This window comes from Tenebrio molitor, chromosome 2 (assembly GCF_963966145.1).
Source record: "Tenebrio molitor chromosome 2, icTenMoli1.1, whole genome shotgun sequence".
NCBI lineage: Eukaryota > Metazoa > Arthropoda > Insecta > Coleoptera > Tenebrionidae > Tenebrio > Tenebrio molitor.
The window spans coordinates 29,875,166-29,899,428 of NC_091047.1; the positions used below are offsets into that span (position 1 = coordinate 29,875,166).

Genomic DNA, 24,263 nt, shown 5'->3' on the forward strand with positions numbered 1-24,263 from the left:
AAACTACCAAGATATATATTTTATCAAATTAGTTTTTATATCACATAAGTAGTAACGAATATCATGGCAATGTAAGCAAATCTTTGCCGTATAAATATTGCTATGCTAATAGTTACTCTGAAGATATTCTCAATATAACAAAACAGTAAAAGAAAGCCTAAGCTATAATGTTATGTTTACACGTCTGTATTCATCAAACCCTGTTCGGTTAATACATGGACTCAGCTGCGTTATATAATGCAATTTCCTTAAAACTACACCAGCATTATATTACTGACTGAATTTTGTCTTAACCTAACCTTAAAATATAATGTACAGTACATGGTTGTATCACGTTAACAGTTTTATTACAGAGGCGTAAATCTGTAAGACATTTCGAAAAATATCTAATGATTAAGCTTTGTTACGGGAATATATAATTTTATAATATTATACTTTTTTAAACAAGATATTTACAAATTTGTATTTCATGTGAACACAACATCTTTTGGAGATATCCAGTTTGGTTATAAAAAGAAGTAAATAAAAACAAATATTAAAAAAAACTTCACCTTAACATTAAATATAAATTAATTAAAAAAAAAGTCCCTTGATTCACAGCACTTTAAACAAACAAAAAGTGAACAGTTCACATAATGAACGAACATAAAACAGACACGACCTGTGACTACTCTTAATGTTCTTCGTGAGTGGGTCCGTAAAATATAAGTTCTGGAATTTGACCTCCTTGTACTCCTGTTCCGTTTGTACTTTCCGAGGAACACTGAAACTGAAATGTCACTTGTCCGACGGCCACTTCACTCATGCCCTCCTGTCCAAAATAACTCAACTCTCCGCCGTCCAGTATCGCGGAGGCTGTGTAAAATGACTCGGGTTCGATCTGTATCGGATTGTCGAAGTAAACGTGGAAGGTGTTGCTTGAGCCGTCGCTAAAGAACTGAGTGTTGTTCTCGGCCAACACCCTTCCCAACCTCTTTAATTCGATTTTGACGCTGTAGTCCGCGGCCCCGTTAGACGAACCGTACAAACCGAAACCGACCACGAATATTCGACGGTCGACCGAAAACTGGATGCTGTCGCAGCGACCCCTGTATCGCCACTGATTCGATCTATAGGCACATGATTGGAACCTATGACATACCTGAAAAAGACACGTCAGAATCTTTCAGGAAATTTTAGTTTGGTCGGCTCACCTGAGATTTCAGTCCGGCTCTGGGCTTGATCGGGTATTGTAAAGTCGGTTTGTTGTTCGCTGTAAAATGAAAGAATATGTCTATAGTCTCTTGTTGGGTCAAGATTCCCATTTGTGCTGCACCGTTTGCGAATTCGTCAAGGGTCATCGTCGGGATCCTGATTAAGTAGAGGGCGCTTCCTAGCACTGTTCGTTTGTTTTGCGGGGTGGGTTCAATGTCTTGTCTGATGCACTCGGCGGCCGCCCAGTTCAGGGCCGCCTCTAGCAAGTTCATTTCTTTGCAATTTAAAGTTTCACGGCCGAGGACCGACTCCAGGGTCGACATGTCTATGTCCACAAAGCCCTCAGACTTCAGCGCCATCTCAGCCTAAAATCAAATGACATTTTTGACTACAGACACCTCGACATCTCGAGCAAGCCTAATAATTTAATTGTCAATTGTTTAGTTGTTTCATCGTATATTTAATGAGGTACGAGTTAAACAAAACTACTACACATACGTTTTTGGTTCGCTTTTGACAAGGTCTAATCTATGTGGAATGTTGAAAAACAAGCGGAATAAACCAAAATTGCGCATAAAAAAAGAACTTGTGTGGTTACGTCATTGTTGCGAAAGCTGCGTGAAAAGTTAATTAACTGTTTAGAAATGTACAATCGTTAGTAATTGAAATTTGCGTTAAAAGGATGTACAAGGGCAGAGGTGGTGTAAATAATTTAAAAAAAAGAATGGCCTCAATGTTTTTATAATCCATATATTAACAACACAATGGTACATACATTCAATTACATTGTTTTAAAAAAAACATCAATGCTGTAAATATGTGGATTAAAAACACAGTGTGACTAATAAAGTAAGCGGTAACCGACAAACTTGCACATTTGCACGTGAAATGCAGGCGCAAAGTTGGCCGTTTACTCAGTAACGTATACTTAAATTAAATTAAACTTAAGATATGTGTATAAAAAACGTTGAGCATTCGACATTTTGATCACATACAATTTGTTTTTAGTGATTTTTCTTCGTTTTTTATTTATTCGACTAGACATAGATCAGCCTTGAATGAACCATAAACGAAATAAACGTGAGAACAATAATTTTATCAAACATGGCAGTTGATAGCGTTTACTAAAATTTCAAACATCGAGTGATAGTTCAAGGTATTTTCGATCGAATGCAAGCACTGAAACTCATGTGCCTCTTTTGTGTCTCTTTGCACCTCTCTGGGACGCTGGTTAGGTCTAGACAGGACAGGGAATGTGTCAGACTCACCTGAGCGTCAATCACCTCCCAACATCTCTGCATCAATTCAGGTTCTTCGAAGAGACGCGACTGACTCAACAAAAGACAGGCGTTCTTCGCCGTCAGACTAGTTTCGAGATAATTCACACAGGCACGAGCCAGATGCGGAACGATATACTTTTTCGCTACGTATAACGTCGCTAGCACCGTGTCCGCTTCGAGCTGAATCTCATCACAGTATAAATATCTGCAAGGAAAATGGGGGGTTAGTCAGGGGCTCGGTTGGCCGAGAGGTTGATAGCCGCAATTGTGTACCCATTATGCAGGTAATGTTCGTTAAAACATTTGTATAAACAGAACAAGATGTTTAAACTAATCTGTCAGATGGAAATTATTGACATTTGTAAGTACTGCCAACCCTCTTTGAACATCTGTCAGAATCGGTACTCCAATTTGAGCTGTCAACCTCTCTAGCTGTTGTTTTTCGTCTTACTTGAGTAAAGTAAGAAATGCAGACGGTTCGACATCAGGTACCTCGATTTCTTCTTTACATTCAGCAAGGCCCCCATAGAACATGGCGTAAAAGACGGAACTGCCCGTCGCCAGGACGTACTTGTGGGCGGGAATGTCTTGCGTGCATCCTGGACTGCCGACGATGAATCTGACGTCGGCCATTAGGTCGTTATTGAACATGGCTGCGTTCCGTTCGCGTACTGTAGGTTTCGAAGCTTGCCAATTGGGATCGAGGGTTCCAGGTGGGCCGATGGGCGAAACGCAGGGACTAGACGGGGGCGAACCGGGAGCGCTGGCAGGTTGCATCACCTGCAGGTTCTCACGCTGGGAGATGATGTGAGGAGGTGAAAGACTGAGGGCCCCATTGTTCAGAGTTTCTGCTGTTGACAAAACGCTCATTAGTATGGACATCCAGGTACTAGATGTTTTCTACTAATAGGTAATTGGAATCGGTCGTGTCTGGATCGGTTTTCTAAATGTGTGTAGAGCGTTGGGCGTTGCGGTAAGGGGGCCACTTCCGAGAATTGACGGTTAAACCTGATTATAAATGTAAAGCATTTAGAGAGAATAGAAAATGCGGAAATTGACGACATAGCATTTTTCGAACGAAAATTAAGGCAAATGTAGATTTTAATGGGGAAAAAAGAACGATTAGAAGTTGTTTTCGTAGTTGAGTTGCTACGCCCTAAGCCTACTTGTTTGGTTTGGACTCACCGTTCATCCAAGCGTTCGTCTGCGAGACCGACATGTTGTCGTGAGCCCGTTTAACCGGTTTCGGGGCTATTTTCGAGTACAAATTCGACATCGCCATCGTTACTTGGTCGATTTAACAACGGTAACAACAGAAAACACAAGTACTAGAGGCCCGCCATTTTGTCTACGTTCACTTTGAGTTTTGTTCCCACCTCTCCCCACAAATCTACAGTCGCCTTCTCTGTTCTCTTTCCAGTCAATAACTGTTCTCTGTTTGGTGTTTGTGGCACGCACACTCAAAGGGGTCAATAAATGTTTCGGTGTTTTCCACCAAGGTTCAATTGAATTAAAAAAGAAACAAAACAATAATTTCCGTTTTTATTTACATCAACATTAACGCCGACAAGCTTTGTTACTGCGTAAAATTTGTTATTTACCAACGATGGACAACTTTTATGCGAATTGCAAATTTTTGTCAGTCGACCTGTCAATTTAAAGAATTGACTGTCTCGTCAAATTGTCAGTTTTAATTTTTTCCGAACGATAAGATGAGATGATTCGATAGAAATATTTAGGTCAACGGAATGAATAAGTTTTGACTTGACGATATGTGCAATACGAGTATGTTTAGGATTAGCTGTGTGAAACGTCAAATAATTTTTGAATTTGAACCACTATTATAACGGGTGACTATTAAAATTTTCACTTGGAGTTGGCTTTGAACGAGTTTTTATTTTTTCTGTTACTTTAGACACACACAAGAACGAACGACAAATGTCAGTCAGTACAATTGAATCATAGTTTTGAAATGTCAAACTTGTCAGTGTCTAAGGTGCAACGGAAAACAAAGAATGATCCATAGCCAACCCTAAGTGAAAATTTTAATAGTCACCCTTTATAAATGTGACAAGGAAAGATCAGAATGATGTGAAATTTTCCAACTTACGTTTTACCGATACATAAGATCAATGTTAAACCGACATTAAAAATTATCACACTGACTCACACCTTTGTATTGCTTCATATTAAATTTGGCGAAAAAGTGACCTTTTCTTTCGCTCGCTTGCTGACATTCGATACTTGATATGCTCGTTTGTAAAAGAAGTTGCCACACAGTCCAGTTGGTTCAACATTGATGTTAAAATCGAAAACAAGATAGTCCACGTTTACTGATGATTGGTAAATAATAATAATTTATAGTCTCAACACGATGTGGTGTATTCAGGTTTTGCAGTAAGTAGGTATTCGTATGAATTTTTTTATTATCAAAAAGTGACATGAAATGATTAAAAAATATTTTTGGAAAGTTACTTTGAAAATTTCAGGATAATTTGTATTTTTTGTTTGAAAGGAATTTAATTTTTGTAGAGAAAAAAAGTTGGGAATGAATTTGAGGGCCTTGAGGGTTGTGACAACAAAAGTCACCTTGCAGATTGAGCCATGCGGATATTCCATGTTATTCATTGTCAAAATAAATGCACTTACGCATTTTATGTTAATTGGAAACATATTTTTCCGGTTTTAAATTGACATTTTTCCAAACCATAACATCTTTGCATGCCACTAAAAATGATTCTTTTCTTTGTTTGTCAACACAAATGAGAATATATGTTTTACGAGATCAAATCATGTAAGGGTACATATAGCTAGCCTCAGTCTTTGCTTCACAGAAGATGACAGTTAATTCTTGGATGAATGAATCTATAATTGATTTCATATAAATGTTCATCAAGTGAGCTGTGCATTTGTAAAAGCACCTTTAATTTAGTTACATTACAAAAGTCACATTTATGAAGGTCATATCCAATAAATCTTTACTTGGTAAAAATACAAAGACAAAAACAAATAAGAATTATGTACTTTAATTCAATCAGTAAAAAGACGTAACATTGCTTTTGAAATCAGCAATGTTAAAATGGACAAAAACTAAAAAATTAATCAAATCGGGTTCGCGTAGAGCAAGCAACTTTAAGTTAAAGTTAAGTTAAGTTAAAGTCACTAGCTTTAGCTTTACTACCAACTGAAAATCAGATTTTCATGGCTTGCTTAGATGCACATTTATATGAAATTGAGTATACGAGTCGACTTTTGCTCTTTCGGGCGAACCCAAATTTTTAATTTATAATTTTACAGACGACGGCGATCAGTGCTTTGCATTTCACTTACTGGCTGCAAATTAGTAAGTTTTTTTATTACTTTGGAAATTCATGTTAAAAAACTAGATTAACGAGACATCTTAAATATAGTTAGCGATTTATTGCCATTAAAACGATCTAAGTCATCTAACCTACCTTTAAATATATTTTGTGGGTGTATTTGCTAACACAGATTGCCTAATATGTAATTGGTAATATTTATAATGATGATTGGACAAGTAAGATTTGATCAAATCTGAATTAATTACTGGTGTTGCAATAAGTAATTTGAGAAATGATTATCTAGGTAGGTATATGTAACACAGATCAGAGTGCATTCACCTCTTCAAGGACAAATATTTAATTTAAAAGTTTTCAAGGTTTAACTAGTTTATAGATCGTGTTTTTATAACCAATTTTCCAACCGTGCAAGTGGTTCAATTTTATGTCATTAAGCCATGCACGAGTGATGACAGGTTTCGTTTTTGGGATGTGTTTCTAGGGCGAGGGGTGGAGCAGAATAGCTTATTATTTGTATTCAAATATTGCTAATAGTTGACAGTTTTTGTATAATGAGTAAATGTGTATAATTTTATATTAAGTAATTAAAATTTTTGATTAGCATTTTTTTATGAGGTAATAGAAGCAATATTTTTTCTAAAGTTTAATTATTGAAAATATAATACATTAAAGGAAGGAGTCAAAGAATCAGCGGCAATAATAACATCCGTCAGCTATACAGGGTTATTCACGAGAGATTTCCGATGAAAATTTCTTTATATGAAACCGAAACTACAATTTCCAATGGTAAAAAGTAATACTTAAATCAACGATTGCTGGCCCTTATTGTCTGTCATGTCAGTATTATCTGTCATGTTTTTCACATTTATATTAACTTTTGCTCATAACCTCAATAAAGAGAAAGTGTCATGATCAGTCTTATTAGCCAAGCTACCTGGATTACTAACTTATTTCGAATTAAACAAAAAATCAAGTTCTAGGGGTTTCTTGTATTTTGGGTTGCTATAACCAAATTTTTATCGGAAGTCTCTAAGATAAATGTTAGCGAACTTTCGTACGGTAACAATACGATGCGGCACGGTCTGCGGCTACTACCGGGTGATCAAGAAGGACTGTTTAAGTTGGCAATACAATTAAGAACATTTTTTTATTCGGCTATTTACAACACTGCAACCGGATATGTTTTGTGGGTTTATTTGACAGATATCTGACGTAGCATTAATAACGACAAAATGGTAGGTTATGAGTAAAAATTAACGGCAAAAAGAAATCAGAGTTGGAATTCGAAATAATAATCTAAAAATTAACTAAAGGAAATTCTCGAAGTGCTCCCCATTTTGCTCTAAACATAAATTAACTCTTCTCTCGAACGATTCACCAGTATGTTTAATTTAATTTGAAATGTCAAATTTGACTTGTCACTGATGCGGCTGTCAGTGTGAAGCCGTCAGCAACCGGAAGTTACTCCAGTTGTATCATTTAAAAATAAAATTCAGCATTACCAACTTAAACAGTCTTTCTTGATCACCCTGTATAATAGCTTTCATTGCCTGGCACAGAGTTTAACTTTACGGTACGGAAAGCGGATCCCACTACGGTTCTGTTATGTTCACTATAATCTAGCCTTAACCCTGTACGTACCTACTATCGCTGGCCAAAAAAAAACTCGTACACAGATGACAGAACAACAGATCCAAAAATTAAAAATTTGAGTTGTGTAAACATCGCTTTTTTAATAAAGGTTATGTATGCATAGGTTTCATTTTTTGTTTGGCCAATAAAAGGGTACCTTTATCAACACCCACCAACCTCAGCAGCAATTGCCCGTATCGAAATCCCGTCTTTTTAACCTTGCGTTATAGTCTGTTTTTGAATTTCAGTTAAACCCATTTTTTCGCATTGACTTTGACACTGACAATAACGTTTGACGTTGTAGACTTTGATTTACAATACATACAAAAATTTTGGATGTACGAGTTTTTTTTTGGCCAGCGATAGTACTATTCCGGACACTATTAGACATTTCTAAAAAGATGATGCAAACCAACCATTAGTGTAATTAATAAATGTCAATTATTAAAAATCACTTTGAAGTTTTTCTTGTGACATCAAAAAAGCAGGGAAATGGCATTATCGAGTCAAAAGTTGGGTTATATTCAATAAAGGCCATTTCACACATATTTGTCAGTTAAATGTCAGTTGTGGCCAAGATTCCGTGTCCGGAATAGTACTATTGCGGGCAAAAAAAGTGGGACATCAACGTCATTGTCTTGACTTTTAATGTGAAATAACCTTTACCTGATTCTAACCCTACTTTGAATTGATTGACGTTGTCATTAAGTATTGTAGGTTGTAGGGAATGATTGTAAGTAAGCACGTAGTGAATATTTATTTAATGTAAAGTTCCAATCAAAATCTACCTTTATCAAAAGAAGAGGGCATTTGGAAAAGGAAAATAGGAGTATAAAATAAATTCTTAAACTGTCAGCTGGAATAGTGTCAAAAAAAATGACAATAAAGCTTGAACTACATCGAATTTTTCAAAACTGACAGAAATTTGATGTCCCACTTTTTTTGCCCGCAATAGTACCTATTCCAAAATAGAAATAATAAATTTAAAAAATGATGAACAATTTGGCGGTAGGTAAATGTCGTGAATACGTAAAACAAATGTAAACACCGTTCACGTTGTTTTGGCATAATGAACATAACATGTTGCTGAATTTCCCGCAATGTCTGAATATTCTTCTATTGCAAACTAGTAAAACTGACAACAATGCACTAAACATTGACGCTATTTATAACTTCAAACTTAGAAAAACATAACCTAATTCAAGAGACAGCTTTACTACCAACTTAAATGCAAAACTTTCATAGCCTCCATTATGCCAAAACAACGTGAATGCATTTTAGGAAGAAATATGGCATTTGTGCAGATGTAACTGGTTAGTATATTTCAATTAAGAGATAAATCGAAGGCCTTATATTGGGTGTTCATTTAAATTTATCGTTCGCTTGGTTAAATGAAATTGTGAAAAAACGAAGAGTTTTTGGGAAAATGTTTATTGTCTGCATAAACGCGCAACCGCAGAAGCATTTTTATTACATTCTCCATAAATTATGATCGTGTCTCTTTTTTCATGGTTCGAATACATTTTAATCGTGTTCTAACTTTTTCGTAAATGTCAGTTGTGACAAATAAAATTATTGGAAGCAAAGCTCTCATGGATTCATAATTTCATTTTAAAACAATACGATATTTAAAAAATAGCCACATTAACTTTGGAAATGTATTGTGGGTTGCATTTTCAATTCCGCCGGGCTCATTATCAATCGTGAAATACCCTGTATAAAGAAGCGGAAGTAGTCTTTTTTAAAATTAGAAGTGTAATCGTTGCAAAGTATTTAGGAAAGTGATTTTTTTTGAGATTCTAATTTATTATTATGAGTAAAAAATTACGAATTATTATTGTTGTTAATAATTTCAACGGAAATTCCATCAACTCTTTCAAGAGGATTTGTTTTTGCGGATGAGCAAAATAATTCGATCTAAAAGGAGGTGACCTAGCTTTATTCGTAAAAAAAATGGGTTCAACTAGAAAAAAATTGTTCCAGAAATTAGTATTAGCATAAGTTCAAAAGTGTTACATAGAGATATAGAAGTGAAAACAAAAAAGACAATTTCAATAAAGAAATCATTTAAAGTTTCGTTTGTTATACAGTGCGTTTTTTAACTAACAGGATATTGAATTGTAATCTATCTGATAGTTTAAAAAATTTTCCTACTTTGTTCCAAAAATGTTTGAATATTTTCATCAGAACAAAAGTTACCAGGGGGTATAATTGTTACTAAGCAATTCTCTATGGTAACAGTTAAAAAAACGCACTGTATTATGCATATAAAATATAAATGAGCATATCTGAATAATATTGTAACAATTAAATTTTATAATACCTAAATCATTAATTTTTTATGAGGTAGTGAAAATTATTGTGTTTTTATTGCAAAAATGCAATTGCTGCAAAAAATAATTTCATTTAAAAATAGATTTTTTGGATCAATATCATTTTGCCAAGTGATAACATTACCTACAATAAAAGAAACTATCACTTGTATTTCCAAAAGAAATTTTGTTGTATTTTGTATACAAATCAGCAGAAATTTAACGATCTAAACGATTCGTTTATATAAGAGGTCACCTAATGGTATTACACAAAATAAATGCGGCTGATAGAATACTTTGACATATCGCACCTGTAGTGCGCATACAACCCATGTTCTTCGTTAAACTTATTGAGAATGTTGTTCTATAATCTATAAGATCGCATTAATATAAACCAAAAAAGTGTTATAAAGAGAAAAAAATTAAAGGTTTGGTTATAAGCTCCAAGTGTATACTGTACAAACATTTTAGTTGAATTCAATCATAAATGTTGTCGACGCTATGGTTTATAACTAAAATAGAGTAATAAGAGTAAATCACACATATGCAATAATTTTAACTCTATTAATTTGCAGTTTGCTTTTACAGAGGCTGCCTCAAAAAAAAAAACACCGTATGCCATAACTCCGTTATTTACAAGTACATACTATAAAAAGCCCTATTATTTATTTTTCTCAACATAAATTTTAATGTCAAGTAGTTTTTTTCAATTGTTTACGTAATTTTTTTTTTAAATTACATTTTAAAGAGATTTTTTTCTGAATCCAACTATACGAGGTTATCGAGGACTGTTTGAGTAGGCAATAAAATTAAGAACATTTTTTTATTCGGCTATTTGCAACAGTGCAACCATATACAGGGTTATTCACGAGAGGGGTACTTCTGAATTTTTATTTTGCCGCAACCAACAATACCAATGGCAGTAACTACTAAATCAAATGTGTTATTTCTTTTAGAAATCAAAGTAAGTTGGATAGATTTGTGAGAAATGTCAGATTGGCAGATAACCTGTATTTAATCAAAATTCAACACATAAATTAACAAATTAAGTTAATGTAAAAGGTGTGTCTACCATCGGCTTCTAAACATCCGCAGCGGCGACAGAATTCTTTCCACACTTTCCATAAATGAGAAGCATGTCAGTTTTTTCGTCAAAGATTTTTTGCTTTAACGTCAAAGAGACAGAACCACAGGACAGAACTAAGGGCCATCGTGGATTCAGTTTTCAAAATTTGAAATCAAGATATTGTTGCAATGTGTATAATGGGTTGCGGTAAAAAGAAATTCAGAAATACCCCTCTCGTGAATAACCCTGTATGTACAGGGTGTTATGGAAGTCCACGTAATAATTTTTTTTGTTCAACACTGTCAGAATTTGAGAATTTTCTCCTGTGTGAACGGATTTTGATAAATGTCACAACTTGTGCAAACGAAACGCCAAGCTAATTTTAAAGATTTTAATTGATTTGAAGCCTTTAAGGGGCTCGTCGAACAAAAAAAAAAGTTGTATTCAACTCGTTCGTGTGTAAATTGGGCCTTTTTTTTTGGCACTCGTGGGCCTTTAAAACGCTCGTTTCACTCACGTTTTAAACTGGCCCACTCATGCCAAAAAAACTCCCAATTTACACACGAATTCGTTAAATAAACTATTATAATCACCGCAATAGAACTCTTTAAAATAAACATTTTTTTACATAGGTATTGACAAGGCGATCTACATTTATCAGGCCATGACACTGACCAAAGGCAGTGTGCTATGGAATGGCCTACCACAGTCTGACAACATTGCTTCACCAACATTTAGTGAAAAAAATCGAAATCCACTAAACCTGTCATTGTATTTACATTTGTCAAATATGAGTGATCTAATTTTACGACAGTTCAAAAATGCGTAATCGCATTGTAACATAATATGTTTTTCAGACGACCACTGTGAAATATGGCACATTTCACACGGTTTTTCCTTAGTGAAAATTTAAAATTGCAAACGATTTCAACACGAACACGAACGAACAGCCTAACCGTGTACAATGAAAAATTTGAGAAATCTGATTGGCCGACAGCTGTGTGTTTTTATATTGTACACGGGCCGATGATTAACGATGTCTATCTCCGCGCAACGGCATAATTATTTTGTCCGCAGCTCTGTCGAATAATATTTGAAGTTTGAAGGGATGCCGAATATTAGCGTTTTTTTGTGGTCGTCGGAAAAATATCGTGTATACCACGTGTTGAAAATTCGATTTCACACTCGTTTGCTTAAGCCACGCGCCTACGGCTTGGGGCTCAATTCTGCAAACTCGTGTGAAATCTTTCATTTTCAACTGTTGATATACAATATACTATTGAATTTATTTCCAGTCTACAGCCCTTCACCAAACAAGTTTTTGGAGAAACTGAAATTCAACTCGCAGATGCACGACCCTTTCTTGGTCAAAAAATACATGAAGAACATAGCTCCCAATCAACTCAATATACTATTAAACTATATTATAGTTTAAAACCACCTTAGGGACAGAAAAATAACAGCGCTCATTACTGATAACATTTCAGATGCTCTGCTGTGTTCCGGACTATTGAAACAGTTTGGTTATAAACTAACGCGAGGTGGGCATTTCCAACTTAAATATAACAATTTGTTCTCCCCATTGCCTAAATCCCATCCCATTTCTTGTAACTTGCTTCCCAGTCTCATTTCAATATTCGTTTTTAAAACCAAAAGATTTTCTCCAGTGATTGTGTCGTCATTACTAATTTTGATTATTTCTTCCCAAAGTGTAATTTATTCGTAATTTGAAGTTTTTGGCACCGCGTTTGGCATAAGTCGCTTCATTTTGTCCCCATTGATAACTGTTTCGCTAAAATCTTTAGCACAAGCATGGCTACTTTTGTGAATTCTTCACTCTTCGATTTTTCAAATCTCTTTCCAAATTGGCTTCGTTTCCTCATTTGATGGAAACTTAAATAAAATATTTAGCTACCTACGTAATTTGAAGAAGAAGACGCATAATTTGAGTTGCAATTTGGTACGCAACACTGAAATGACATTTTTAATTCAGTTAGACGAATTTGACCAAGGACTTGTCAAAATTTATTTTAAATGTCGAATTCGTTTCAAAATTTTTGGAACACCGTAGGTCATGGAGTGGCCTACCAGGGAATGTGGCAACACAGCCAGTGTCCTGGCCTGTAACTTGAGACCGCCTTGGTATTGATCTTTTTTTAATCGATTATTTTTTCATTTCTCTGACCCGTAATGTCAGGGATAATATCTTGAATTGAAACGAAAGACTGAGTGAAAAGTTATTCTCATATAATCAAACGTATTACAAATTATTTCTCTAGTTCGACGATGAATAACTTTCTTATTGCCAATTTGCTGCATTTCTGTCGAAATCACGAACGTCTTTGAGAAATTTGACACTGACAATACAAATTTGTGACATTTCTCAGTCTTTTGTTTCCGCCATGAAATATGAAAATATCTCTAACAGTTTTTACTGTTTTTCATTAGAGTATTTTACTGTAGTTTCAATTTGGTTGTAGGTCGTAAAATTTTGTGGTACTTTAAGTTAAAGATCTTGCGGCGCTTATAAATCCTAGTTTACCACTAGCAGGTAATATTTTAAGCAGGGTTGTATTGTACATTTGGTATATTTGCATTGTACGGCAAACGGCACGCGCCGCTTCCCAACCTTTTCAAACCCAACCATTGTGCCCGTTAATCGCTCATAATATCCAATAAAATTTTACGACCTACAACCAAATTGAAACTACAGTAATCGAGTAATTCTTTTTTCGTGCTTCGTTATCAATGGGTGTGTAAACACATGAGCGGGTATGAATTTTAGGGTTCAAATTATGTTTAATTTTTACTTTGTTTTGAAGAATTTGCGGATAAATAAAAGAAATGTTTAGTTTAACGAGTCTTGTTGGTTGTTGGTGGTTAAATTTATTACGTGGCGTTCCATAACATCTGGTATGTTTTGTTGGTTTATTTGACAGATATCTGACGTACCCGACCAAATGGTAGGTCAAATTAACGGTGAAAAGAAATTAAACTTAAAATACAGAACAATCATCTAAAAATTAACTAAAGGGAATGCTCGAAGTTTCAGGCTCTCTAACAGATTCGCCAGCATGTTGTTAATTTGAAATACCCAGCGCTTTCATGTGAAATGTCAAATGTTACCTGTCAATGATGCGGTTGTCAGTTTCAAGCCGTTAACAGCCGCAAGTTACTCCAGTTATACCATTTAAAAATAAAATTCAGTATTACCAACTCAAACAGGCCTTTTTGATTACCTTGTATATAACAAGTTAACTTCGGTGCAATATTCAATGAAAAAATATTTATCAACATTAAATTGAATTCCACGTGTAGACAGGATATATGCATTATATTTATAACGTATATTAAAAAAAATCTGGTCAAGTAGCTTGGTGCTTGCTTTTATTTCCCCTAAAATATGACCTGGTTTGTCAAACCATAATGTCAAACGTCATTTATTCAGGAACAAGTATTGGCGTGAATTATTTACTTTGCAAAAATATATTCAATAATATAGTTTAGATACATTAAAATGATCAAAATGTCAATATAATGTATGTTATAATGAGATGTTAGAGCTAAATGTTAGAACTAAAAAGGCGATCTGTGCTTGTAAAATGGGGAGAAAATTACGGCCTGCTTGACGACAAACTTTTTGAATGCTCGTTAGTAACAGTTAAAGTTTATGACATCGTTAACTTTTATATGTGACAGTTGACAGTGCAAAATGGATGTAGAAACATTGATGTAGGGTCAATCGCATATTGTCACTTGATGGTGTGAGGCGCAGCTTGTGAGTATTTATTTATAATATAATATCTATGGGGTCGTTTGACGAGACCCTAAGGATACTTTATATGCAGCCTGTGCATTCTCAAACTCGAACATAGGCAATTAACATTGTATTGAACGTTTTTGTGATTTTGATTTTGTGAACTTACAGATAAGGTAATGGTATCAATAGAGAGATGAAATTATTGCACTTGAATATAGCCTAAGGGAGTCCGTTTCGGCTCAGGGACGAGAGGGTCGTGGGTTCGATTCCGACCCAGGGCGAAATTTAAAATAATAAAAAAAAGGCTATATTCTGTCTCGTGATTCGGAAGTCACGTTAAGCCATTGGTCCCTGTCTATTGAGTTGGTCATCATGCCCCTCATAGATTTGTAAACCAGTCCTAGACTGTGTAACAAATTTTTATAAGATTAAATCAGCGGGTTTCGGTAAATTACTGTAAGAATTATGTACGGAAAAATGAATGGTTACTCCAATGAACAACGAATTTTTATGGTAAACAGCTTTTTTAGGCACCCTTAACGAAAACGGTAATTTTACGACTCATAAGCGGACGAAAAGTAATTCTTTTTCGGACGCTGACCGTGGCGCCATCTGTTGGTCTGTTCAATAAGTTAGCAACGAAACCGACAAAACCGATAATTGTCCTGTCACCATAAATTATGTAAATAAGTATGTATGTAAATCCTTTTTTTTTGACGATGGTAAATTTGGACCCAACATACAGTTTAAGACAAATTTCTCTTGCAGTAGGTTTATGTAAATCGCGGATATAGAATATCCTCGAAAAGTATAAATATCATCCCTACAAGGCACAGTGTCATCAAGAGATTTGTGCTGTTGACGAGGAGTAGGAGTGCATTCTGTTATGAAATGCAGGAGCGTGCTAACAATGATCGTCGCTTTCTGCTGGCAATTTGCTTCACAGACGAATGCACTTTTATACTAAATAACGAACCAAATGTTCAAAACACGTGATATCACGTCCATCTGAAATAGATGGAAATTAAAATTCAGCAACTTATTTAGATTTATTAGTAACTAAGGTATTAGTAGCTTGGATTGGTAGACATGGTGCTATAAATTGGCCAGTAAGATCTCCTGATTTAGCACTTTGCGACTTTTTCTTGTGGGCCCACCTTAAAAGCAAGGCAAGCAAGTAAAGGCCCATTCACAATGGCGTTAAGTCGTTAACGTTACGTCGATGTTAAAACGTTAATGTTAACGTTAGATCTAGAAATTCAAAATTACATGTATTTCAGTGTACACCGTTCACAATGGTGTTATGATGAAAGTTAATGTTACATGATATTGTTAGCGTTAACGTTAGACCCAGAAATGTTCTGGATTCTTAACGTTACATTCTAACATTAGCCAATGGAAATAATTTAAAAAAAATACTAAAATACATGTAATTAGATCTAACGTTAACATTAACGTTTTAACATCGATGTAACGTTAACGTCATTGCGAAAGGGCTGTAATGCTTATACTAACATATTGGGGTATTGCTTATTGAAAACGGGGGGTTATTTGATATTTATTGTAATTTTATCTGTCTTTAGTATTGTTTTTTTCCAAAGGATTTATAATAAAAACTACTAAAAACTGTTAATCACTTTAATATTATTATTATGTATTATTAATTCTTTTGATGTATAGAAATAACCTACAGTTGGCTTCAAAAAAAAAACAGGAAATGAAATTTGACCTAATCTGAATTAAATTTAATTTGTCAATTTATGTCAATTTGTGTCTGTTTGATAGTAGTATTTCTGACACATAAGTGCAGTTTTTTAACCTAAATTCGAAAAAGCCGTTTCAAACTATAAAAATTTAACAAAATCTGACAGAACTTTTTCTGACAGTTCCCGTTTTTTTTTAAGCCAACCGTACAAATTGAATGCACAGTGTTAATTGCGGCTCTGTAACTAAACAGCGCCGGACAAAATAGCGCTGGACAAAATAACAGCGACAAAATAGCGCTACGACAAAACAGCGTCAGTCAAAATAGCGCAAGTTGAAAACAGCGTTGGTCAATTCAGCGCAGGACAAAACAGCGTTAGTCAAAATGGCGCAAGTTGAAAACAGCTTTATGTGGTACCGTTGTGATGATAAAAATCGACTACAGTTAACTTGGGACGCCTCTGAGATTTTTTGAAAATTTAGGCTGAGTGAACGTACCTACCGAGATTTGTCAAAGTTTGTCAACCTCAATATTTAAAATTTTCAAATCAACTTTATTTCTAAAACAAGAATAATATAAACACAACGTAAACCACAACAGTTATAATTACAATGAAAGATTAAGTGCGACCGAAACCAAATAATCCTCTACGTTTCTAAAGGCATAGTTTTCAGCCAGAACTTTAAGCCTACTTCTTAGCTGCACGTACTTGCAGTTGGGTTTTTTTGGTTCTCTGATACCAGCGCGGTATCGCTTACTATGCTTTCAGGTCTTAGCGTTGGCTCAATTTCCATCAACTTCTCAAATACTCTCTTATACGTTGCCTGTTGTTTATTGTTTAATAATACATATATCATAGGTAGAGCTCTGTTGTTGATCAATGCGTGAACAGTATATACTTGAGTGAAGAATTGTGGAGCTACCTTAAATGTCCCATCAACGCACCAGTGTGGAAATTCATTTAGCAGTGCAAAATTTCTTGCCGTGCCAAACATGATGATTCGATTGTTGTCATTATTACCAGAATCGTACAGCAAAAAATTTTCCCCTCTGTCGGTTTTTTTGTACTCTTCATTAATGTCAATTTCTGAAATATTCTTATTCCTGGTTGTATTTCTTGTAAGAATTTTATTTCTCTGACGCTGTATAGTACGTCTTGCAGCATCGTAACTTTGAATTTGGACACAAGCTTCTTCGGAAATATTACTGCTGCATGCTTGAATAATAGCCCTTGGCCTTTCTTCGGATGATACAGCTGACTTTCTAATTTTTTCTCTAACAATTTGTGCTTCATTGCTTGCGGGATCCGGACCGTGATTGTGCTCATTTGTTGCCTTCTTGTAATTTTCTCCCGTCACCAACAGCCTCCCCTTGCAACCAGTTTTGGTGCATCGCCACGAAGTGGAATTGAGGCGCGCCTTATCTTTTCTATATCTGTACCCATCACACAGCAAGAGTTTCCCGTTTTTCTGCGACTTTATGTATTCCATTGACGTTGACTAATTTATTTTGTCGCTGTTATTTTGTTCAGCGCTGTTTAGTTATGGAGCCGACTAATTTTATTTTAAGTTTATTTATTTTTGCGCTATTATGTCGCACGCTGTTTAGTAGCACGCTTTTTAGTCGCGTCGCTTTTTTGTCGCGCGATATTTTAGTTGTTCGCTATTTTGTCGCACGTCATTTTGTCCAGCGCTATTTTGTCCGGCGCTGTTTAGTTACAGAGCCGTTAATTGCCTATGATCGACTTTGAGAGTGGACACCCAGTATAACATTTTAGCGGTTGGGGGAATACAACCGACACTCTTCGTTGAATTTCTAGCAAAAGTTATTCTAGAAATTTGTAATAGCGAAGATTAAAATTGTTATACACAGACAAGGGCGTAGCAAAGGGGGGAGGGGGGGTCAGGTGGGCCCGGCCCACCCCAGAATTTTTCTGGCCCACCCCAGAATAAAAGTGAAACACTTATTAAAAACAAAATACATCTGCAATAATCTAAAAAAAGAATCAAACACGAAAGCGCTGAATGGAATGATAAAAATTCTCGAAAAATTCAGAGTTTATTCAGTGATTATATCAATTTTCTTTCACAGGCTTAACTTAATCTATGTAGATCTATGTCTGTGGTCGGTCAGCAGCGGTGGTTTAAAAGTGGTTTTTTGTTCGACACCGCCAGAATTTGAGAATGTTCTCCTGTGTGAACGGATTTTGATAAATGTCACAACTTGTCAAAACGAACCGTCAAGCTAATTTACAGATTTTGAGCGATTTGAGCCTTTAATAGGCTTGTCGAAGAAAACAACTTTGTATTCAACTCGTTCCTGTGTAAATTGGGCTTTTTTTGGCACTCGTAGGCCCACTCATGCCAAACAAAGCCCAATTTACACACAAATTCGTTAAATACACTATGTAAGTATGTAAAGTCCATTTGTTGGATTTTCCTCTCAAGGTCAAATAATTAAATTTTTTGGCTCTTTAATTATGTTCTGTAAATAGTGACATGCAGGTAAACACCGTACAGGTTGAATTGAGCATTGCTAAATCGCATTATGTTGGTTAGCTGCATGTCACTATTTACAAAACATAATTACAGGGCCAAAAAATTAAATTATTTGACCTTGAGAGGAAAATCCAACGTGAATGGACTTTACTATTAAAATCTGGCCCACCCCAGCGAAAATTCATTGCTACGCCCTTGTACACAGAGAAAAGAAACTAAGAAATATCTCAATCAGTACCTGAATAAATAATAATTAGAGGTTTTGCTTCAAAGTCTTAAATATAAACTGCATAAACATTCTAGGAGAAGTTGTCTTCAATCATAAATATGTCCAGACATTATCAAGCAATTCAGTATTGCGCTAAAAATGTCAATTTTTTTTTAACAAGAACAATCGGGTAATTATCCAAATCATTTTCACATGTGTAATAATTTTTTTTTGTTTTTGTGTGAATTATTCTCTACATTTCCCATTTAAAATAACGAGCAATAAATTGTTTCGTATTTAACTATCATTAGGTTATTACCATTTATTTGTTGGTAACATTTCCTTTATCGTTGTAATACTATACCAATTTTCACTGTTTATGACACACAGGCTGCTTAATTATCCGAGATAATCTAAATTATTACCGAAGTCGTTTGATCAATGTAATTAGATAGCGATAATTTCGGGAAATTTAACCCATATTTTATTTGTCTTTTCAACTTTTAAATCGTTGTCATTAATCTTGATTAAAAAAAAAAAAATAATCCCTTGGAAAATATCGACACTTCAGAATGTTTTTAAAGCGATTGATTGATTTATTTTTTACTGCATCTTGTGGTAAATAAACTTGAATTAGAATTGTTGGGATCATGGTCAATGAATTATGCAGTTCATTTTCAGTTTACATATATGTACAAAGGCTGCCCTAGATAGGTTTTCTGATAGATAAGTTTTACAGTTTGTTTAAAACTTCGAAATTGGGCTGAAAATTGCAAATTAATGCATAAAAAAAACAATCTGGAATTGAGTAGTTGAAGAGTTGTTATAGGTATATTTTTTATGTATCGTAGCCCTGCCTGACTTGATACTTCCACGTTTAAAAAGTTATTTCTTTTAAAGTAAGATTATCTAACGCCCTTATACAGAGAGTACCAAAAGTCTGGAATAATGAAAAAGTTTTCTTTTCCGTTGAGTTTGAAAAGAACTCAGAGAAGTCAATTGAATTCTTTAAGAGAAGCATTTTCCAATAACTTTTATTTTTCTGTTTTCGCACAATGACGTCGTCATCATCTTTTCAAAACAGCACCATCTTTTTTTTACAAATTCCGATAGATTATTGTTAAATTCAGATTTACGCCCAAGTATTGTGTATGATTTTTCGAATAAGGTTCCCGAGGTAAATTGGAAATTCATTGCCACTCTGTTTTCAACATTTAAAAATCGATATCTCAGGAACTACTAACTAGCAGTTCAAAGGTCATACAAAGTACATTGGCATACATATATCAGAATTTAATAAATCTATTCCAATTCGCAAAGAAACTAGAAATTGCCATTAAAAAAAATAAATGACGTAATTGTGTGGAAACGCGAAGGGTTGAAAAAATGAAAATGATGGGAAAATGCTTCTTAGTGCAGTTAGAAGTTTAAGTGAAAATGATAAAGGACAAAAATGATAAACGAAATCCCAAATTAATTTAAAAATATTTATTTTTCACTTTAGTATAATTGCATGATAACTCCTAGGATACGAAATACGTAAACATGTCCATATCAACTGGGGAATAATAACAGGGCGTAATAAGAATAAGCGGGCGTAAGAAATTCATAACGCCCTTATCAATTCATAATTGCAAAGATGCCAGTTTTTTTTTTAAGAACACGTATAATGAAAAATAAAATCTTGTATGCACCACGGCGTCACCGAATGATTACGCCCATCGAACGATATCCATCTCTCGGGCTAAAGCCCTCGAGCTGGATTCATTGTTCTCCGGGCGTCATCATCGTTGTAACGCCCTTGGTGCATAAATAGCTAATTCTTCTATTTTGAAAACAATAGACCATTTATATGAGGTATAAATAAGTTACTGATGACAGTTGGAAAAAGTCCAATAGAATAAATTTATCAATTCTTCTATTGTCCACATAGCTTTCTAATAGATTATACATTTTTCTCACATATGCAATAACCTCTGTCCAAGTATGAGGTAAACAAAGTTCTCATTGAAAAGTCGGCCTTTGAATTAGAATTGTCTGGTAAAAAAATGGTTGCGGCTTGAATACCAAAGGGCAAGTAAAAGAATGAGATCTAACAGCTAACCTTGAGAAGCTCCAAAACCTATTTAAAGGATCGTCACGTAGGTACGCACCTCTTCCTTGAAGGAACTGGTTGTTGAAGTCTTCCTCTTCCGAATAGTCGAAGTGGTCCTCGTCCAGGGTGAAGAGGTTGTCCAAAATGGAAACGCTGCTGGGCGAGTGTCCGTGTCCCTTGCTGACGTAGTTGGCGCACCGGTACAGCAAGTACCAGATGTCCGTCTGTCCCAACACCCAGGCTAAAGCATGACGCCCAGCGTTTAGTCCAGCTTGCTCGGCACCCAGCATATCACCGTGATCAGAGGTTCATCGATTGATCACAAAATCGATCGACACTTCGACCGCCGACACAATCCTCCACCTTGTTCTTTACGAGGATTGTTTTCGACGAGAAAAAATGTTTCGGCCACGGGGTATTGTATTCAACCTGCAAATCGTAGAAAAAGTGTTTACAGGAGATATGGTGGATCGACAAAAATTGTTTGTTCTTCAAACACAATTAAATTCTTTATGGAATGGAATTTTTCTGTTATATAATCACTCCTCGCGAAACAGAGGCACTCTGCAAGTCGTGCATTATTTACGTACTTCAATTTGACTTTTTTAAATAGAATTTAGGACTTGAGTTATACAAGGATGTGTTCCTCGATTACAAAGCTTGATCATGCAAATGTTGTCATTATGTGTTTGATGAGTGTCAGTGAGGCAATGTCTGTGCAATCTATTATTTTTCTTCACTAAGCATTATTTACCATTGTGAAATTGTAATTTTTTTAACTGGGAACTTACTGCGTAGGCCAATACTTTTCCAGGTTGTGACAACTCAGTTTTCTTTTACATCAACTTAAATACTTCAACACTGCATTATTAAGAAATTTTAAAATTTAATTTTTATGCGTGAATCTGGAAAATCGCGGCTAAAGGCCAAGTTTACAGTAACAATAATATGTAGTTATTTGTGTATCAAGGCCCAAAAAGTGCATCTTTTTCGTCCGAGGTTTTCTAGTTGAGGCGCAGCCGAGACTTGAAAACAGGCGAGAACAAAAGGCACTTTTTGACCGAGGTGCACACAACGTTTTTCGTGTTCGTTTAGGCAAGAATTTTGAAAAACATGAATTAATTGTCAATTTTGAGGTTATCTTTGACAGATGTCAAGTTAGGTATATAAACTGAAAAATTTATATATTTTGTTAAGTATATTATGTATACCACATTTCACGTTATGTATCTCGGGAAACGAACACGAAAAAATAAATACTTTCCACGTTTGGAAATAGTGAAATTTTGAAAAGAAAACGTTGCTCGGATTGTTTTTCAATAAGTATGTCAATGTTAAATGTCATTGCTGGTCACAATGTGGACATTCTCAAAAGAATTTTTCAAATATTTCAAAAGCACAGTCAGTTGACTATTTTTACAGATATTTGTTCAGTTTAAAAGCGGGAAGTTAGAAAATTAATGTAATGAACTAATGAAGAATCCAAACTGAGTTGTCAAAAATTGGCGAGAAGAATTTTCATAGTTTTATCTTGAATATTTTAAATACTCTTTAAGTTTACTAGTGTAAATCAGGTGTTCATTTTTTTTTTTTTTTGTTAAACTATAAACATTTACTTTTTTTTTCTTTTGTTAAAATATAAATTCTAATTCTACCTGTTCATTAATTTTAGATTACTAAATTTGGTATTTTTTTATTTGCTTTTTTTTATTCAAAATTTAAAAATTGAAGTATTTTTGTGAAAACCCTAAAATAAAAGAAGAGGTCATTTTTAAGAAGATTTTTTAAAATTTGAAATATCCATACGAAAGAAAGAGATGATTAAAAGTATCGTTACTACTTTATTTTCATATTTTAAAAATTGAAAAACAATTAGTCAGTTTAAGTATAAACCCAATATTAATAATAATTTCAAACTGTAAAACTAAAAGTTCTTCTTTGTTCAAATGACAGATGAAATTGTCGGTTTAAATATTTCTGAATTATTTTACTTTCATGCTTATTTCTTGTTATTCCATTGAAAATAACATTCTAATTAATAAATCAATGTTCCTATCTTACGATGTTTTTGAGAATTTTGTCGCACTTTAAGTTTTTGCTTAAGTAACCTTAAGTTTTGCTTTGAATTTTAATCAACATAGTTTTTATGGATTTTATGGAAAACCGATTGTTTTTTACAATTTTTATTTTTGTAATAAGTTACTGAAACATTTTGTTTAAAAAAAATCAGTGTCGTATCAGATACGTCATGTCTTTTTTTTTTTAGAAAAATTTTCACTTTACCTAAAACATTTAATTTTTACATCTATGTAATTGTAAATTTTCAAGGAAAATAATCAAAATTCCGACACTAAGAAGCTTCAGTTTGTTCTTGACAAAGTTAATTTGTTTGGTGTTGGTTGTGAGAATCACCGTATGTTTACTTGTAGGTGATTTTTCTAATTTATTATCTGGTTAGTTTTTAGGCATCGATATGTTTTTAAATTTCTCACATATCCCATAACTAAAATTAAAAAAATCGATTCTTTGACACTTTTTCACTGATCCGCAAAACAGCCCCCAGTTCACGTTTTCACTTCAAGAATTTTACACAGATGCATTTAATTCAAAATACTCGTGCCGGTAGCCGCCGACGTATTCGTAGTAGTCTGGTGTCTGATAAAAGTTACAGTTAACTCGAAGATGTTGGTCCGCTGACCTGTACCAATTCTGAAGACTCACTTTGCACAGATTATTCGCTCGTCTCGCGTCTGGTTCGACCTCAGATCTGTTGAAAATTTGCACTTCTGCAGTAATCCCGCGTGACGGACCTTCGTCAGTAGTACCCGGACACTGTTGCGTTTAATCGTACCCCTGCAGACTACAAACTGTCACGTTTGGTCAAAGCACTGGTCGAGCACTCTCACCTGGCCGAAACAATCACATAAACTGACGGTGTGCCGACATAACGTGTGCTTTCTTCGCCGTAGTACTTACACCGAGTTTCCCGACCAAGGCTGCGAGATCTTGAGGTCGACGAGTGATTTCAAGTTTCTATAGCTGATCGACTTCGTATGGTACTGATCAGATGCGTTCGGAGCCGTCGAAAGAGGCAGCATGCACCGGTGGACCTTCTGCAGCACTTGCATTTCTTCCGATCAAGATAGTCACCAATTAATAAATTTATGTAAACGTGTGCATTCCCATGACCGGT

General features: G+C 34.8%; 2 protein-coding genes and 1 long non-coding RNA gene across 7 annotated transcripts in view; 1 reads left to right on the top strand and 2 right to left on the bottom strand.

Annotated features, from left to right (window-relative positions):
- Positions 1-24,006, bottom strand: lute (BTB/POZ domain containing protein 3 lute). Of its 5 annotated transcripts, XM_069037338.1 has the most exons (7): positions 23,792-24,006; positions 21,129-21,499; positions 2,926-3,325; positions 2,463-2,679; positions 1,316-1,559; positions 1,194-1,252; positions 1-1,141 (listed from the first exon to the last, which is right to left on the bottom strand). In XM_069037338.1, exons 2-7 carry the CDS (start codon positions 21,358-21,360, stop codon positions 674-676), a joined length of 1,620 nt encoding a protein of 539 aa, XP_068893439.1. In that variant the 5' UTR covers positions 21,361-21,499; positions 23,792-24,006; the 3' UTR covers positions 1-673. The 5 variants fall into 5 exon arrangements, with proteins under 5 accessions (XP_068893439.1, XP_068893438.1, XP_068893437.1 ...); XM_069037337.1 differs by having other exon boundaries at positions 1,194-1,559; positions 2,926-3,322; positions 23,792-24,005; XM_069037336.1 differs by having other exon boundaries at positions 1,194-1,559; positions 23,792-24,005.
- LOC138124588 (uncharacterized) overlaps positions 1-24,263 on the bottom strand; it is a 211,906-nt gene that overhangs the window by 110,713 nt on the left and 76,930 nt on the right. The window lies entirely within an intron of this gene.
- Positions 1-24,263, top strand: part of Brf (Brf RNA polymerase III subunit) — a 91,297-nt gene that overhangs the window by 1,264 nt on the left and 65,770 nt on the right. The gene's annotated exons all lie outside the window — the stretch shown is intronic.

Coding starts and splice junctions, on each gene's coding strand:
- lute (XM_069037336.1), bottom strand. CDS start 21,360: ATGCTGGGTGCCGAGCAAGCTGGACTAAACGCTGGGCGTCATGCTTTA. Junction 3,326..21,128: donor CCAGTTCCTTCAAGGAAGAG/GTGCGTACCTAC, acceptor TTTTGTCAACAG/CAGAAACTCTGAACAATGGG. Junction 1,142..1,193: donor GAGCCGGACTGAAATCTCAG/GTGAGCCGACCA, acceptor TGTCTTTTTCAG/GTATGTCATAGGTTCCAATC.